This window comes from Vanacampus margaritifer, chromosome 5 (assembly GCF_051991255.1).
Source record: "Vanacampus margaritifer isolate UIUO_Vmar chromosome 5, RoL_Vmar_1.0, whole genome shotgun sequence".
Taxonomy (NCBI): Eukaryota; Metazoa; Chordata; class Actinopteri; order Syngnathiformes; family Syngnathidae; genus Vanacampus; species Vanacampus margaritifer.
Genome location: NC_135436.1, coordinates 26,160,957 through 26,178,256, shown reverse-complemented (window position 1 = coordinate 26,178,256; position 17,300 = coordinate 26,160,957). Strand labels below are relative to the sequence as shown.

Here is a 17,300-nt window from a genome sequence, read left to right as displayed (position 1 = left end):
TAAGTGTTCCAACACTTTTGTTCACTGTGTGTTTATGTGAATGGAACTCCCAAGACTACAACAAGTCGTGGGAATAGCAAACATTCTGGAACATTTAATTTAATTTAATTGGAATATTGCGGTTGCCCGAGGCTCAGACCTCATTTTTACACACACTCGTGCATAGCATAATGGGCACATGTGTTTTGGTTTGTTCGCTGAACAAATTGATCAAATTCAAATCGACACTGTAGTAGAATGCAATTTTTAAAGGTTGCCGTTTTGAAAATGCATACAACTAACAGTGTAATACAGGTGAATTTAATGCTTGTGTTTGTACAAAAAACATACACGGGAAGAGGACTTTGAAAAAACTAATCGCATGTTAAATTGTAATCGCAGTATTGAGCGGGGAAAAACATGAATTAAATGATTTTCCCAAATCGTTTAGTCCTGTAACCTACTGGTAATGCTTTGTGGACGTCCAGCTCCTCGCTAGTAGTAGCCGACTAGTAGCGCAAATGTTAACTAGTGCAAATTTGCCTGACTAGTAATGTTGGGTGTGATGGACTTGTAGTCGTCACTCATGATAAGCTAATGGATGACGTCATTGATATTTTCTCAAGTGTTTAAACTCACTATGCGTAGCCCCCCCAAACACAATCTCACTCTCGGGTTGTGTAAAAGTGCACACAGTCACACTGACATCCTGTCCCGTGTAAAAATGTCGGATTGTCTGTTAGAGCTCCGATGTGGCTTTGGAGTGGGATCCCTTTGCGAGGAAGCCAATTGGAGGACTCGTTGGGCTGCATTTCTGCGTGAAAGTGCACACTTGTGATGAATGATGGTATGGCATTCTGCGTGGAAAGCAAAGTTGTCATCACTTGTGGACCACTCCAATGAAAAAGGCCCACAGGCGAACTCGTTCAACTTGAAGGCGCTTCTTCACATTCCCGCACATCGTTTTCATTGCTGGCGACCATCTTAAGAAGTTGGACATGTGACTGCGTGCGTGTTGTGAGTGACTGAATGTGTGACTGTGAGTAGTGTGTGTTTTTGCTACATTATGGGGCCCGTATTCCCGGTTTATCATATTTTGGGGACATTTTTGGTGGGCCTCACAAGTTCAGACCTCTTTTTGAGGGTCAAGACTTTAGGTTTGAATTGGATTTTGGTGGGGTTAGGGTTACGCAATCAGGCAATCAATTTAGTCACATAAATGTAAAGGAGGTTGGTTGCACGTGCAGGCCGAGCCCTTCAGAGGAAGTGATGTCGTGTCGCGTAGCAGTAGTTCTACACCTCCTCTCTCATTATTCACTCATTCTCCCCCTCGACTCTCCCCCTCCCTCTTTCTCTCCCTCCCTTTCGCTCTCTCTCTCTCTCTCTCTCGGCGTCCAGGCGGTCACCACTCAGCTCACGTTGACTGTCGTGCATGTTACTCTTCATTCGTTTCACTTTTAACTGCGGCAAATAAGTTTGACTTTTTTTTTTTTTTGGTAAATCTGTGTTGGATTATAGCTGTTTGCTTTTCTTTTCTTTTTGCAGCGTGTTTGGTGGCGGACCAAAAAGTGAACGTGAGTACAAACTTAGTTCATCTGTCTATCCATCCTTCAACTCATCTGTGGCCGACTAATGTTGCTGCTATTGTTTCCATATTGTTTTTTTTTTCACGTGCACTTCAGTAGTCCCAGGCCTCATATATACACATTTTATTGATCCTATGCAACTGCCACATACTCTGCTGTAATTCTGTATATTTCTTTTATATCGTTATTATTGTTATGGACTTAGCGTTTAAGCAATAGCTATCCATGTTTTTATCGATTTTTAATGGCTTTTTAAAACACGCAGACACAGCAAACAAAGCCATGACACAAAATTCTAATGTCTTTCTAATGTGTTTGATGGAGACAAATGTTTTTTAATGATTGTAATTAGAGGACTTGTGGCACACAAACCAGTTCTGTGTCGAGACTTGGATTAGTGTTGTGGCTTTAAAACAGAAAATCCTCCTCATCTGGTGCGCTTGTGTGCGCTTCAAAGAAAACCTGTCCACACAACAAACATTAAAGAGTATGTTGCTAGCGCCAGGGGAAGGCCGACAACGACGAGTACAAACAAACTGCAAATAGGACGACACTCCGCAAAAAAAAACTCTGGTAGCTTGACTTGGGCTCAGTGCAACACAGATGTGAAACACTTGCCATAAACTGCTCAGGAAACAAAAATAATGGCTGCGTCATTGGCTTCAAACTCTATCTATCTATTTGTTGCACTTACTTCCGTATATATCTGTGTGTTTACATTCTCAATTAACCACTTCTACACCACTTCCTAGGAAATCACAATGTCCCATCCCATGGTGGTGAGCTATTTTTGTGATCTTTTGTTGCCACTACGGTGCCCGCAGACACCACGTCGGTGACCTTTGGTTATTAAATAGTCCATCTAATATAGTCCAACAAGTCAAGCAGAAGACAATAGCAAGCGCGTGTGCGTGTCTGGTAATCCCAAACGTGTCCCGGCGTTCCCAACAATCAACAATGCGCACTCAGTTCCTCCTCCAGAATTCCTGCCAATCTTCTTCTGCTTGTCTTTGTCCTCAAGTCAACACCCTCGTCACCTTTTACTTCTTCTTCTGCTTCATTGAGAAGAAGAAATACGAGTGACCACAAAACAATGTTTTCAGCCTTACTTGTAATGTAAAGTTGGCAGTCGACATGTCTTACTCCTCTTGTTGTGACCCGGATTAGTTATAGTAAGTCTCACCTCATTCATTTATTCGTGTTGACGCATCATTGGACCAAATAGATGGCAATCATTACAGCACTGACGTTGAGTAAGGCCTGGGAAATAAATGTGATTTATATCCCCCCCCCCCCCGTGGCAAGTAAGTTGAAAAAAATAATACATAAAAGTGCCATTTTGTGCAAACGTCTCCCCGTGAGGACGCTTTGTGAAATTGGAGCTGCGCCCTCCAAGCCGGACGGACGTCTGCGGTCCACGTGTGAGATCTTTTTTTGCTCCGTTCACCCGTGCGAATTGCGACTGGAACACTCGAGAACAGACAACAACGGCCTCTGATAGAGTGGATTAAAAAAAAAGTCTACACACCCTTGATCAAATGCCGGGGTTTGTGGGATATAAAAAGTGAGACTAAGATAAATAATTTTTTAAGTTCAGATGTTCTTTTTTTTTTTACAATTTTTTTAATGACTGCCAGACGTTTTCAGAAAAGGGATGCCGTGGGTGCCAGCCGATTTAAGCGTTTTTGACTGATCTTTCAAGGTCCATAGAAAATTATGTGTTTGGACTATGGAAACACACATACTACCAAATGAAAGATTGGACTCTCATCTTTCATCAGAACAAAAAGTTTGTTTCTACCTTATTCCGTTTTTCAGTAATCAACAATAGAAAATGGTTTGTTTCACCTCTGTTTTGAAAAAACGTCTTTTAACGTCTTTGGCACTCAATCAATCAATTAAAATGCAACTCAAGGTGTTAAACAATTAAAACATCCATAATAATAATAATAATAATAATAATAATGAAAAGACCCCCCCCCCCCAGCCAAAACAAAACAAAAAAAACAAAAACATGGTGGGGCATAGAGAAACCATGTGAGGAAAGGCACCCAGGAAACACTGGATCTAAAAACTAAAAGACAACAAAATAAAAACAATTAAAAACTAAAAGAAAACAGAATAAAAACTAAAATAAAGATAAAAGGCAATAAAATGGACTGGGAACTCAAAATATAAAAATAAATAAAAGGGGTTAAAAAGATCATTTAAATACCAAAATAAAAACATTTGTCTTGAGCCTCCTCTGTACATGGATCATGAAGATAATAAAAGTCAAAGTTTTTGCCAGGATGTCATGGGAAAGGAAGACTGCCAGATGTTATTACGTCACGTCTCATTGGCGATTAGATAAAAGCAGCACCAGCTCTTTACGATTGCGCAATACTTCCATCGCTAATGACTCCTGGACAGGAAGTCACCAGGACGTCAGGACCGACTTGTTCCCTGGCTTGCATCAAATCTTTTTTGCATTCAAATTGAGCAAGTTCAGTGGAAAATCTCTTATGTCGCAATCAAACCAAAATCACACCCAGAAGTTGGGCAAAAGTGGGACTTTATTGACTCAAACCGGAATTTTAACAGCACTAAAACTCAAATTAAAGGTTGTCTGTCTCAAGACGGACAAACTTGCACTGTAATGGTGTCTTTCAGGTCTTAATAATAACAACAAAAAACAATCAGGCAGTTGCAGCTGATCCAAAATGCTTCCGTCAGAACCCGTACAAACATAATAATAATAATAATTGTCATTCTAGATTGTGAAATGGACCGTACAGCAGCAACCTACCATGTATTTAACTGTTGCGTCTTTTCATCTATGATATTTGCGTGTTTAAAACATACAAAGCAATGTATGTGAGACAAGCAGAATGGCTGTCATGTTGTTGTTGACAATTGAGTCATTGAGGAGAGCCATAATTGATGTTTTGTCCATTTACTGATGTAATGATGAGGAGACGAGGTATACTTAAGAGCATCTGTGGTTTACTAATGCTGATGATGAACAACTGAGGATGATGATGATGATGATCCACACCCACGCCTGTACTGAAGCACTGGTGAATATCCCATCCTATTTTATTTTTTTTTAACTCCTTGTGTCCTGGCTCACTAACGTTGCTGTTCCCCAAAACAATGCCACCTGGTGGTGACAGTAGGTTGTGAGGTGTAGGTAGGCCATGTTAGGTTGTCACGTTCTGTCACAGAAAAGCCGTTACTTTCTGTACTTCCTGTTGGAAAAGTGCTTTTATTTTCTTAAAAAGAGAGAGTCGTTACAGTTGTTACTTCCTGTTAGAGTCTTTAGAGTTGCTATTTTCTTTCCACTGTTGCTTGCTATCTGTGTTGCTGAAAGAGGAAGTGGAAGGTTGCTACTTCCTGTTAGAATGCAGATGTCACTTCCTGTTCAAGGAGCCTTGTTACTTCCTGTTGCAAAGTGCGCTCCTCTCCCGTTCATTTCCGAACGTGCCAGTGTGTTGTGCCAGCAAGATTACTACTTATGTTTTGTTTACAACTCAGCTCAGTAGTAGTCAACTCGCTAGCCCGCACAGCTAGCTAACATCGTTAGCCAGCCAAACAACACCACCTTAAGAAAAGCCCCAGACCTTGCGTCACTAAACCACAAACGTCCGAAACAAAAGTTGATAACTTTCAGGTCGGAACTAGGAAAAGCCAACTGGGATAATTCAGATTTCCGACCTTCCTTGAATGCAGCATTACTGTTCGAGCAGAGACATTACTTACTAGTAGATGGAGTCGTCGCTTCTTATTAGAGGAGAGCGATGACTTCCTGTTCTTTCTCTTACATTGTAAAAGAATACGAGAGTTGTTACTTTCCGTTTGCGGAGCGCTGTTACAAACCGTTATGTCCCGTTAAAGGGGAGCTGTTACTTCCTGTACTGCCTCTTTAAAGGAAGTGGAGAGTTTTTACATGTTGGAGGAAAGCTACTCCCGTTTGACGAATGACATGTCCTCTCTTTCGTGTGCAATTGTGTCATCTCGTCTTAACATGCCATTTTCTTCTCTTTCGCACAGTTGTACATCAATAACATCGAGCCAATTGATCGACTGCTTTGTTGTCATCGCGATAGAACATCAATATGACGTCTTTCAATTGATTGCAAGGTCGGGATGAGAGGTTAACGGTTTGCATTGAAGTCAAGGAGACATGGGTGGTCTTCAAAAGTTTACTCTCACTGATTTCTATGTATTATTTAGATAAACTCTAAACTCTAGTTACGTAAGTGCGCAGTTGAAGGACTATAAAAATTAGTAATCAAGCCTTAATGAGTCCCGTGATGCGGGAAAAGCCAGCATGGGGAAATTCCTGACTGCTGATGTTTGTCTTCTGCACTTTTGAAAAGCATCAATGATGATTCAATGAAACTCTAATGCGCCTCTTGAAGAAACAAAACAAATTATTTTAATGGGATTTATTTATAGCGGGTACAAATGTATTCAGCAGGCGGGGATGCTCGGAAACTCAACTTGTTTGCTGTCAGTCAGAACTTAACGTTTAAATTATCAATAAGTTTGACTTCAATAAAAAAAAGGAGTGGCTATTTTTGTCCTTGGCATCTCAAATGGAACCGTCAGCCTGGAAAATTCTGACTTATTGTTACGATTTGTTAGTCCTGCCTATCATGAGTAGATCACCCAGAAAGTTTTAAGGTCCCATGCCAGAAATGGAACAGGAAAACACACATTTTGGTTTGAAGCAACCTTTTTAGGGTAATTTTGGCCAATTCCAGGCAAGACATGCCAAGACAAACTTGTCCTAGATATTTTATCTAACTGCTGCTACATTTGAAGCACATTTACTAGACAAAGCAACAACTTTTTTTTTTGTTGCAAAGAATGATATTTTTCATCTCTGTGTTTCTCAAGTGTGATGAGTTGCCATAAAACACCAAATATGATTTTTTTTGACAATTCATCCCTCAAAAGCGAGATGTTCATCACAAATAGACTCACATAATCATCTTAAGAAGCCAAGCCTGAAAAGACAAACAAAGACAGCCATTTTGCTTAGAGGCGACCATTTTAGGGTCGTTCGAGGCAAACTCCACCAAGAGGAAATTTTCTGATTGTCACCAGAGTTGAATCACTGAATCGAGACAGTTGGATGACTCGCAATTGTGAAACATTCGAATTTTGGTCATTGAATGAAGTTTGATGACTCACCGTATAACAGGAAACTGTAATAACATCATTATGTTAATTGTTTAATTCAATCAGTCAGCGCCACAAGGTCAGAGGTTGATCTTATTTTTGTGTGTGAGAGGAAGGTCGCGACCTGGTGAAAATGAAAATGACCCCCCCCCCCCCCAAAACTCACTCGATAACAAGATATATGAAAACGTCTCAAGGAATCATCAGTTATATAATAGTTTGGGAAATTTCATTATAATTAGTTTTTATATCGTTTTGACTTTTGATTTTGTTTTTTATTCATTTATTTTGATTGACTTTAGAGCAGGTTTATTTTAATTTTTTTAAATTAGTTTGCATATTTTTGAAAATACATCATTTTAGTTTTTATTAGTTTTAATGTTAGTTTTAGTTTTTTCTTTTTAAATATATGGAGTATTTTTCAAGTTCAAGATAAATGAAAGAGGTCACTAAGTACTGTGGAATACAGTTAAGTCAACAAAAATTCTCAAACGACTGTTTCACCTTCCTTCTTCTGTACGGACCAAATATCAAAAATACATAAATGTAAATTAAAATGAATCAAACATTTTCGTTTTTATTGTTATTTTATTAACAAATGTTTTTTGTTAGTTTTTTTCAATTTTTGTTTTATTTTGTTAGTTTTCGTTGAAGTATGATAACTCTGGGACCCGTGCTCGGGATTCAACAGGAAGGTGGCCATTTTGATTAAAAACAGCCATTTTGGGCAAATTCCAGGGCTCGTACCAGGCCCCAGTCGGCAGCACGTACACTCTAACAGCTGGGTCAAAAGTAACCCAATTATGGATAAAAAATGGACTGATCCACTTTATGGGCAATTTGACTCAATTTTTAGGGTTGTTTTATACAAATCGACCCAAGTAGAGGATCGGTCCATTTTTGACCCATAGTTGGGTTATTTTTTGACCCAACTGTTTTTAGAGTTGCCCAGTTTTTTTTGCCTACACCATCGCAAGCACGGCGTCAACAATTGAAGATCAATTTGAGTGTTCGTCATGAAAAGGCGTGCCAGGTCCTGTTTATCGCGGCTTGCATCTTTAATCTGTTGTTTGTAGAATCCGTGGCATAATAACGTCTAGCATCATAAATGGACCGCCATTAAATCAGAATCCATCAATGACCACGTAGCTCGTAAAGTTGCAGTGGTTGGGTTCGATCACGTCAGCCCTGCGCAGCAACGGGAAAGCAAAGAGGAAATAACGTGACCGCGTCTCTCATCACGCGCAACCACAACACAAGCGACCAATCAGACAAAGAAGACAGAACACAGGAAGGGAGACAGGAAGCACATTGACAAACACGCACAAGCACGACGCTATTGTAGCTCATACTATTGTATCGTTGTAACACGAGTACACCGCAGGAGAGAGGATTCGACAAGAAAGTATTGCTAGTGCGATGCCTCCGAAAATTCTTCTTGGCTTCTTCTCCTCTCGCTCGCATGAAAATTTTGTGTGAAAAGACTCAAGTTTCTCCTCATGTTGTGTATCAAAACATTGTGTAACCTTCCATTCAGGTTCACGTCCTTTGTTTGAGGTGCGGCTTCTTGCCAGGCACCGTTCATGTTTATTGGCCTTTACTCACAAGCGCATGTGTGTGTGTGCGTGTGTGTGTGTGCGTGCACGGGTGGGTGTGTATAGTGCTTATTAGGAAGCTGGCTGGTCTTGTCCGGCAACAAATCAGATGCTACACGCCAAATGAAATGACCCTCTAGGTTTCATACATCATCTCAAACACACACACACACACACACACACGTTTATCTGATCATGATGAGATGAATGGAGCAGAGGGTGCACATTTATTAAAGTCGTTCATTTTCGGGCTTGCTAGACGTGTAACGTGTCGTCCACCTGTGCGTGAAATTAATATTTGTTATTTACAACCTGTGCCCATGTGCTGTTTGGAGCATATACTCACTGCACGCTTCATCGAGGACACTATTTCCAATCGCATCCGATACAAGATAACACTGGTCAACAGCAAATTGGAAAAAAATGATTCACTTTTTTTTATAGATATATTCTATGTTTTGTTTTATAAGTTTGAATTGTCAAAGCTTGTGCAATATGGATTTTAGTGAAAAAAATCCACCTGTTGCTGAATCTAACCTTTAATTCATAGATATGACTAAACCTATCCATCCATCCATCCATCTTCCAAATGGTCATCAAACTCTGACATGATACTCGGTTCGATGCTCATTTGTGTGAATTCCAAGCGCTGGAGTTCCATTAAAAATGGCTGCTTCATAACAAAATGGCTGACCTCCTATTCAGATTGGCTCAACATGGTTTCTTGAGACATTTTTGTTCTTTTTTGTTGTGATAGACACTATTTTGTGCCAATTGGTGAAATTCAATTCAATTTAGTTTAATTAAAAAATATTATTTATTAAATTGAATTATTTTTTTTTTTTTTACTTTCTGCGAACCCTCAGGATACCTGCTACCAAATGGGGCTGATTTGGGTCAATTTTTTAGTACGAGCTCCAGAAATCACCTACACTCTGTTGTTCAAACCAAAATGGCCGACTTCCTGTTACACATCCTGCATGGGTCCTTGAGACTCTTTTATCCGTCATGTTATGATGGAGATGAATTTTGGTGGCAGCGGCTCATTTTTCTAACTTATCGCGGGCTCCTGCTGAGAGAATTCCCTCAAAATGGCTACTTTGAACCAAAATGGCCGACTTCCTGTTCAATTTTAGGCAGTGATTTTTGAGACTTTCGGCATGTCATTTTCCGGCCAATTTTGTGTCGGGCGCTGATTTTCTCTAACTTTCTAGGGCCTCTAATGAGTTTTAGGGGTTAAACCAATTTTTCATCAGGTTGCAAAAATGGCTGCAAACACTTTTTAGGCATTTCCCTCAGGGGATTAATAAAGGCAGCAATTGTACTCCATCATACTGACATACTTTGAGTATTTATTTGGTCACTGGCTTTCTGTCCAGAGTTTGGACTTCCACACAGGAAGTGACATATTCAAGCAGTTGACTGATGTCATCGTGTTTGTATTCCTTGTCTGGCACCGCACCTGAAATTCCACAAATGCTTTTGCAGGAAGGAAGGAAGGAAGGAAGTGTGTGTGCTGAGAGTCATAACTTCACACACACAAAGTAGACACTCGTGCTTACAGTCCAGCTGCTTCTAAATGGCGTTATTGTTGACAATTAACATGATAAGGCAAGATGACGGTGGTGGGCGTTCGCATGCAGGTAAGCACTCAGCATAGACGTGCGCGCGCGCCCCCACGTCGACGCGATTAAATGCGAAAACATTAACAACAAGCTGGAGTGTGTGCTGCAGACATTTGCGTCTCCTACGTGAGATCGGCTGACGCGGTGCTTTTGATCAAGGCGCTTTGCAGTTCCTAACGAATAAAAGTCCAACAGAAGCTGGTATTACAGAAAGCAACATTGATCAAATCAAGACTTTACGTCAAACCAATACTGCTGATACAGATCAAATAGAGCAGCAGCATCACCGATGTTGAGGCTCGTATCACTGATACCGACAGTTCATTTAATTTGACATTTCCTTCGGCAAAATGTAGACTGGTATCGTCAATATTTATACTTTACAAATCCTTACCGACACCAATATTGATATTTTACATTTCCGTACCAGTACAAGTGGCTGACCTTAATGATTCTAGTAAAATAGAGGCTGATCACAATAACAATACTTTACATTCCTTCACTAATACAAAAGGGATGTAACGATAACGGCAAAATCGCAATATTGCATTTTTAAAATTGCCACGATATTGTTGTCGATAGTTGATGTCACGATACTAAAAGCAGCATATCTGTTAAAAAGGCGATGTTGTATTCCATTCGGGCAATTCTAGCACCCTCTGGTGGTTAGTTTATTAGTGCAGTTTAATTTTGATTAGGAATGTTTTGGCCACTGCAGTGGTTGTCACTCCCATAAATTCAGTCTTACAAACATAGACCATGATGCTTTGCGCCGCTGAGCCAATAGGAGCACATGACAATAACGTGACATGACATGGCCAATCCTATTTCTTTGTCACTGCTATTTATGTAGAAAAACACAATATTGAGCTTGTTTTTCCAGTGTCTATTTATTTATATAATATTGTGAGTTTTTATACCGTATTTTATTGTGAGCTTTTTTTTTTTTTTTTACTATATATCGCCTACTTCCCCACAATATCCTGATATTGATCATATCGTGAGTTTCAATCTCCGAGACTATGAGTAAGTTTGAGTATCTGTTCACTTCTTTTTGTAGCGCTTAGCTAACGTAGCGCCTCTCACCTGTGTGACTGAGGTCCAAATGCAGGTCAGTTTCTTTGTGTTAAAAGTGAGTGAGACAGTCAGGTTCCACCGTCTGTCGCAGTTGTGCAACCGTGTTGGACTTCCCGTCTTTGTTTGGCTCTCCAGTCAAGTCTGGTCTGAGCACCTGGGTCTGCTCACGTCTATTTATAGATAGCGCATTGTTGACATGCTTGATCCTTGAAAGCTTTTCTAGAGTTCCATCTCAGGAGAGCCAGCCCGGTGGCTAACTGTTTGCATTTTGCTACATTTCTTGTAAGAGAACCTTAGATGTCTTTTCAACCTTCTGTCTTCTCTGTCTAGCATATTAGCACATTTTGGTCTCTCCCCAATATATACATCCGTGCATTCCTCACCAGATTGTTTTTTATGGGTACGGGGGTTCCGGTCTTTGGGTTGTACCAGCCCCTCTCTCAGAGTGTTAACAGGTTCAAAGTGTACCGGAATGTTGTGTTGTTTAAAAATCCTTCAGTTTCTCAGCCGTCATGCCAATATTGTTGCGTCAGACACTTTTTTCTCTCTCTCATCCAACTCACTTTTGTCCCTCCTGTAACTAGATGCATTTTTTAATTTTTTAATTTGTAATTTAATTTTTTTGGTAATTTTTTTTTTCTTCATTTTTTTTATTTTTATTTTTATTTTTATTTTTATTTTTATTTTTATTTTTATTTTTATTTTTATTTTTATTTTTTATTTTTTTTTAATATATTTTTTAATTTTTAATTTTATTTTTATTTTTATTTTTATTTTTATTTTTATTTTTATTTTTATTTTTATTTTTATTTTTTTTTATTTTTTATTTTTTTTTTATTTTTTATACAAACGACAAGCTGAGGTTTTGAGTTCTTTATTTTTGGCATGTTTGCTGGTTGAAATATTATCAGCTGTGTCTCTGTCGGGTTCTGATAACGCCCGGTTTGTGTTTCCGTGTGTGGTCTGAGTCAAAACACACGAGTAATGGTCTGCGTGGGGGGGGGGCTTTACAGAAAACCCCCACACGCAGACAGGCCTCCGTCGTCTTTAATGTGGAAGATGCGGTCCAATAATAGCAACTTAACGTCCCATGTGTCATCCCCATAACGAGACCAATGATGAGATAAACAATGGGGAGTGTCTTACCTTTTTAAGACAAATGTCCAATTGTCATTTAATTCGATATGGCCAAACACAAATCCCCGCCACCATGTCGACAACTTAGCCAAACATTACTATGATAAACTAATGCTAATCTATGTAAACATTGCAACTCTGCTTACCTTTGGGCTTTGGCAGCGCTTAGGCTGCCAAACTCTGGAACTTTTTCCAGCTAAGGTGACCTTTCATTGGCTGAAAAACTATCTGGGAGTGGTTATTATATTAATTATTCCCACTGCAATGTCACAATCCAGCAAAATCCAGAATGGCTCGCTCACAGACACATTTTCAGAAATAGACAGATAACGAAACATTTACTCTCCAGACGCGCTTCATTTGTAACAAGACCTGACAAAGTCACTTTTCCACATGTGCCCTTTAAACTAATACACAACAAATGTTAGCATTTATCAAAGATCCAAACATGCCACAGTTGTTGGAAACATGATACAAAGAATACTAAGAACAAGCCCGCCGCCCCTTGAGTTGTTAGTTTAGCTTTGTGAAAACAAAACGACATGTCGACTGAGTCTTTGTTTGACCTGCTCTGGCACAGGATCAGACGCAGCCGGGTTTTACCCAACAAAATCATACAACGCCATTTTAAACTCACAATGACAAGCACGGTTCATTTCGGCTCTTCCCATAACCACTTCTTGGCTGACTCAATCGGAAAATCAATAGAGAACCGTCCGGGTTCTTCCTAATTAGGCTAAAAGCTGAGGGATGGATTATAACATATTATGTTTTTATTTTTAAAAATGAGATGTTTATTTTATTTTTGTTTGTTTTAAATAATGGCTCTAAATATGAGTTGTTAATTAGTTAGCTGTTATTTTAAAATGTGTCAAATAAAAATGATGACAATGACAGCTGTTTTTTTTGTATTTATCTATTTATATATTTTCATTATAAATCATGAAATAAAAAATGTAGAATTATTAAATTGTGCATAAAAAGTACATAAAAAAATCATGTTTTTTATTTACCATAAATACACTAACAAATTATTTCATGAAGTTAACCAAATCCAAATAATTCAGAAGTACATAAATTTAAATAATCACATTTAAGAAAAAAAACTCATGTTAATGCAATAAATATTCATATAACATTTAATTTACCTTATTGACAATTAAATTATAATTAAATGATTTATAAACATGACAATAAAACTAGACTAAGTGAAATTTCTGCAGAAATTGCATGGGAATGCTGAAAAACTGAATGCTTATGGAGTACATTGAAAGATAAATTATGTGAAAATTACAAAGTATTAATTGTTGTTGAAAGATAAATGAATAAAAAAATAACCCTTTCAACCCGGTAGGCGTGAACTTTTGAAGCAAGTTGAAATTTGTATGGAAAAGTGTTATCTGAAAGTACCCTCCATTCATTTAGATGGAAAAGTGAAACTAATGATATCCAATGGAAAAATGCAAAATAAATAAATAAAAAAAATTCACTCAATAGTGCCACCTAGGCATGCAGTACCCTCCATTCATTTAGATGGAAAAGTGGAACGAATGATATCCAATGGAAAAATGCAAAATAAATAAATAAAAAATGATTCACTCTATAGCGCCACCTAGGCATGCAGTACCCTCCATTCATTTCAATGGAAAAGTGGAACTAATGATATCCAATGGAAAATGAATGGGGGAAAAGTTGATATTTAACGTTAAATTGTGCTAATACTGTAAGTAATGTGGAATACCCCGGAAGGTGTGAATTTTTGAAGAATTTTCAAATTCGAATGGTGTAAATCGGACGTATTATGCGGGAGTTATTACACGGCAAAAAAAGTGTGGTGAATAAATAATGAGAACATTATTTTAATAATTTTTCAGACACAAAAGTTTGATTTTGTGTACCTTTATCTATGAATGATGTGGCCTTTTTGTCCACATTTTCCCAGCCGTGCTGTTGCAATTCCAACGATATTCCAAAATGTTTGTGTTCCAGGCGACGTGCGCAAGAAACCGTGCGGCTGTGACAAGTCATCACACGTCTGCCAGCGAGAGCATCAGTGACTGCAGACGCACGCATCAAGCGCACTAATCTCTAAAAGATTGATGAGGTCCACTCAGGCCCCGCCAGGCCTGGTCCAGCGTCGATAAGGCGGCTTCCATTTCACCGCCATTCAACCCTCCTCCTCCTCCAATCAGACGCGGCGCCTTGACACGAGGGCGTGGCAGAGGCGGCGGACGATGATAAATTTAGGGGCCTTGGACGGGAATCGGGAGCCATGACAAGCCGCGGGAAGCGCGCCTCGGCTCGGGCCGTTTGGGAGGGGGAGGAGGACGCCATGTTGTTGTTAAAATGGCGGACGAGCAGGAAGCCGCAGAGCTGAGGCTGATTTAACGCACGTTAAACACACACATACGTTCAGGACAATGTGCAACATCTCCGTGTGTAATGTGGACAGCAAAGTGGATCAGTACTTCCAGCCCACGCTCTACATCATCGTCATGGTGCTGGGCTTGCCCACCAACTGCTTGGCCTTGTGGGCCGCCTACATGCAGGTGAGCGTCTACAAAGTCAGCAAAACGCGCTCGCTGCCGTCAGTGTGCATGCCAGGCCACTAGTGGCTGCTGTAAGCACAAAGTCAGCAGGGATTCGGCAACACAAACACACAAGCAAGGATTTCAAACAAAAAGCAGCTGTTTTAGAATTAGTTTTTAGAGTGGGTTTATTAGTTTATTTCGGGGTTTAAAAAATATATTTTTTTAACTGCTTGTAGTTTTAGGGTCTTAACATATATTGCGGAGTGTAAGGAGAAAAAAATTTCACCAAGTATTATGTAATAAAGTACACTACAATTTCCATACCATCTTCTGTACAGTAGCTAATATCCAAATAAAAACATCAAAAATAAATTAGGAAAACTAACTAAAAAATAAACTACCGATTATTTTAATGATCAATCTGTTGAATATTTTGTCAATTGATCCATGAATTAAAAAAAAAAAAGTTTTAATTTCCATTCCTTTATTCAAACACAGTTCATTTTAATTCAAATTGACAGTGTAGAAAATGCACAAACAAACCATTCATTGTTGTCGTCCCCTTGTCCCGCCGCATCCAGGTGCGACAGCACAACGAGCTGGGCGTGTACCTGATCAACCTGTCCGTGGCGGACCTGCTGTATATCGGCACGCTGCCGCTGTGGATCGATTACTTCCTGCAGCGCGACAACTGGATCCACGGCCAGGAGAGCTGCAAACTCTTCGGCTTCATCTTCTACACCAACATCTACGTCAGCATCGCTTTCCTCTGCTGCATCTCGCTGGACCGATACCTGGCGGTGGCCTACCCGCTCAGGTTCGTCAAGGTGCGACGCGTCAAGACAGGTACGTCCCGTTCGGTGCTTAGTAGCTGGGTGGGACAAAACGGCGATATCATTCAATTTTGTAATCAATATTGTGGTATTATTGCTGGAAAGCTGACACAAGTATTGGGACGCCTCCAGTAAGTGACCACGTTTTTTTTTTTTTGTCACCCGTGCAGCAATCCTGGTGAGCGCCACGGTGTGGCTCATCGAGATTGTGGCCAACTCGGCGCCGCTTTTCCACGACGAGCTCTTCCAGGGCCGCTTCAACCACACGTTCTGCTTCGAGAAGTACCCCATGCAGGACTGGGTGGCGGGCATGAACCTGTACCGGGTCTTCCTGGGCTTCCTGGCTCCGTGGACCGCCATGCTGGTGGCCTACCGCGGCATCCTGGCCGCCGTGCGTTGCAACGTCTCCACCGAGCGGCAGGAGAAGGCCAAGATCCAGCGGCTGGCGCTGAGTTTGATTCTCATCGTCTTGTTCTGCTTCGGGCCGTATCACGTCCTCCTGCTGGTGCGGAGCGTGATGTTTCTCAGGAAGCCGTGCGACTGCGGTTCGGAGGAGCGCTTGTTCGCCGCCTACCACGTCTCGCTGGCGCTCACCAGCCTCAACTGCGTGGCCGACCCCATTTTGTACTGCTTCGTCAACGAGGGTGCGAGGCACGACGTGGGCCGGGCTCTGGCCGCGCTGGTGTCGGCGGCGTGCCGCAGGGTCTGCGCTTCCTCGCCGTCGCCGGCCGACGCGCTCAACGCCGCCTCCGTCACCATGGAAACGCCCCTGGCGGCCAAGAAGCAGCCGTGCGTCTACGCCGACGGCAATCAGGCCGGCGGGTACAAGACGGAACTGGTGGCGCTCAAGGAGGAATGTCTCCAGATGAGCATCCTCACCGGCAGGAAGTGACTCGGTCTCGACTTGAGAAAAAAGTGCTTTGACGCGTACGTTAGGGCTTCAAATGAAGGTTTTGGTTTCAAAGTAGGATTAGGGATTCAAACAAGTGTTGGGCTTTCAAATTAGGGTTTCAGGCTTTAGGATTTTATAGCATGGATTTTTTTGGGGTGGTCAATGCTGATTCTATCGGATACAATTCCGATAACCGATTAAAAAAAGACCGATTTGGGATTTCACATTACAATTCGACAAAGGCCTGAAATTTTAAATTAGGGTTCCAATCAAGCCCGAATCATCCACAATTTTTGTCAGAAGTTGTGAAGGGTACCAAGCGAGGCCAAGCGCAGTGGTAGGGTACTAAAGGGGCGCACACCAGAGACATGTTGGTGCTGTGGAGCAAGCGGCTCGACGGAGGACACGCCGCTTCCTGTTGTAGAGGAAGCGAGCTGATTGGCCAACGCTTGATTGGAGGGAATCAGGAAGTTTGGTTGGCGTCTTTCTTCCTGCGTCAATTGGAACTTTTCCACCACGTCAGCCTATGTCCACACTTTTAAAGCACGCGTGGACTCTCGAGTTGATGTTTGGTCTTTGTTTAAGTTTTTTTAATGTTGAAAGTCAAGTTTGTAAGTTATTCATTATTTTGTTTGTGAGCAGAATAAACCATACTGTCACCTCGGCAATGAATTTTACATGTATAAATATATATAGATGCTATACAGGTAGATATATTTCAAACGGGGACTTCAAACTCGGGTTCCAAAGTGAGGTTTTAAAGTAGGGTTTTGGTTCCAAAGTAGGGCTTCGAACTGGGGTTAGGATTTCCAAGTAAGGTTTTAAATTAGGGTTAAGTTGAACTCAACAATGTAGTGAGCCAGTGAAGGGAGGCCA

The 17,300-nt window shown here is 40.7% G+C and overlaps 1 protein-coding gene across 2 annotated transcripts; it reads left to right on the top strand.

Moving 5' to 3' along the window:
- The first annotated feature begins 745 nt into the window (after nt 1-745).
- On the top strand, nt 746-17,092 carry gpr4 (G protein-coupled receptor 4). 2 transcript variants are annotated; one of them, XM_077565844.1, is made up of 5 exons: nt 746-826; nt 1,525-1,553; nt 14,158-14,717; nt 15,281-15,545; nt 15,703-17,092. In XM_077565844.1, the coding sequence occupies exons 3-5, from the start codon at nt 14,589-14,591 to the stop codon at nt 16,422-16,424; spliced, it is 1,116 nt and encodes a 371-aa protein (XP_077421970.1). In that variant the 5' UTR covers nt 746-826; nt 1,525-1,553; nt 14,158-14,588; the 3' UTR covers nt 16,425-17,092. The 2 variants fall into 2 exon arrangements, with proteins under 2 accessions (XP_077421970.1, XP_077421969.1); XM_077565843.1 differs by lacking the exon at nt 746-826 and having other exon boundaries at nt 989-1,553.
- Nucleotides 17,093-17,300: the final 208 nt, after the last annotated feature.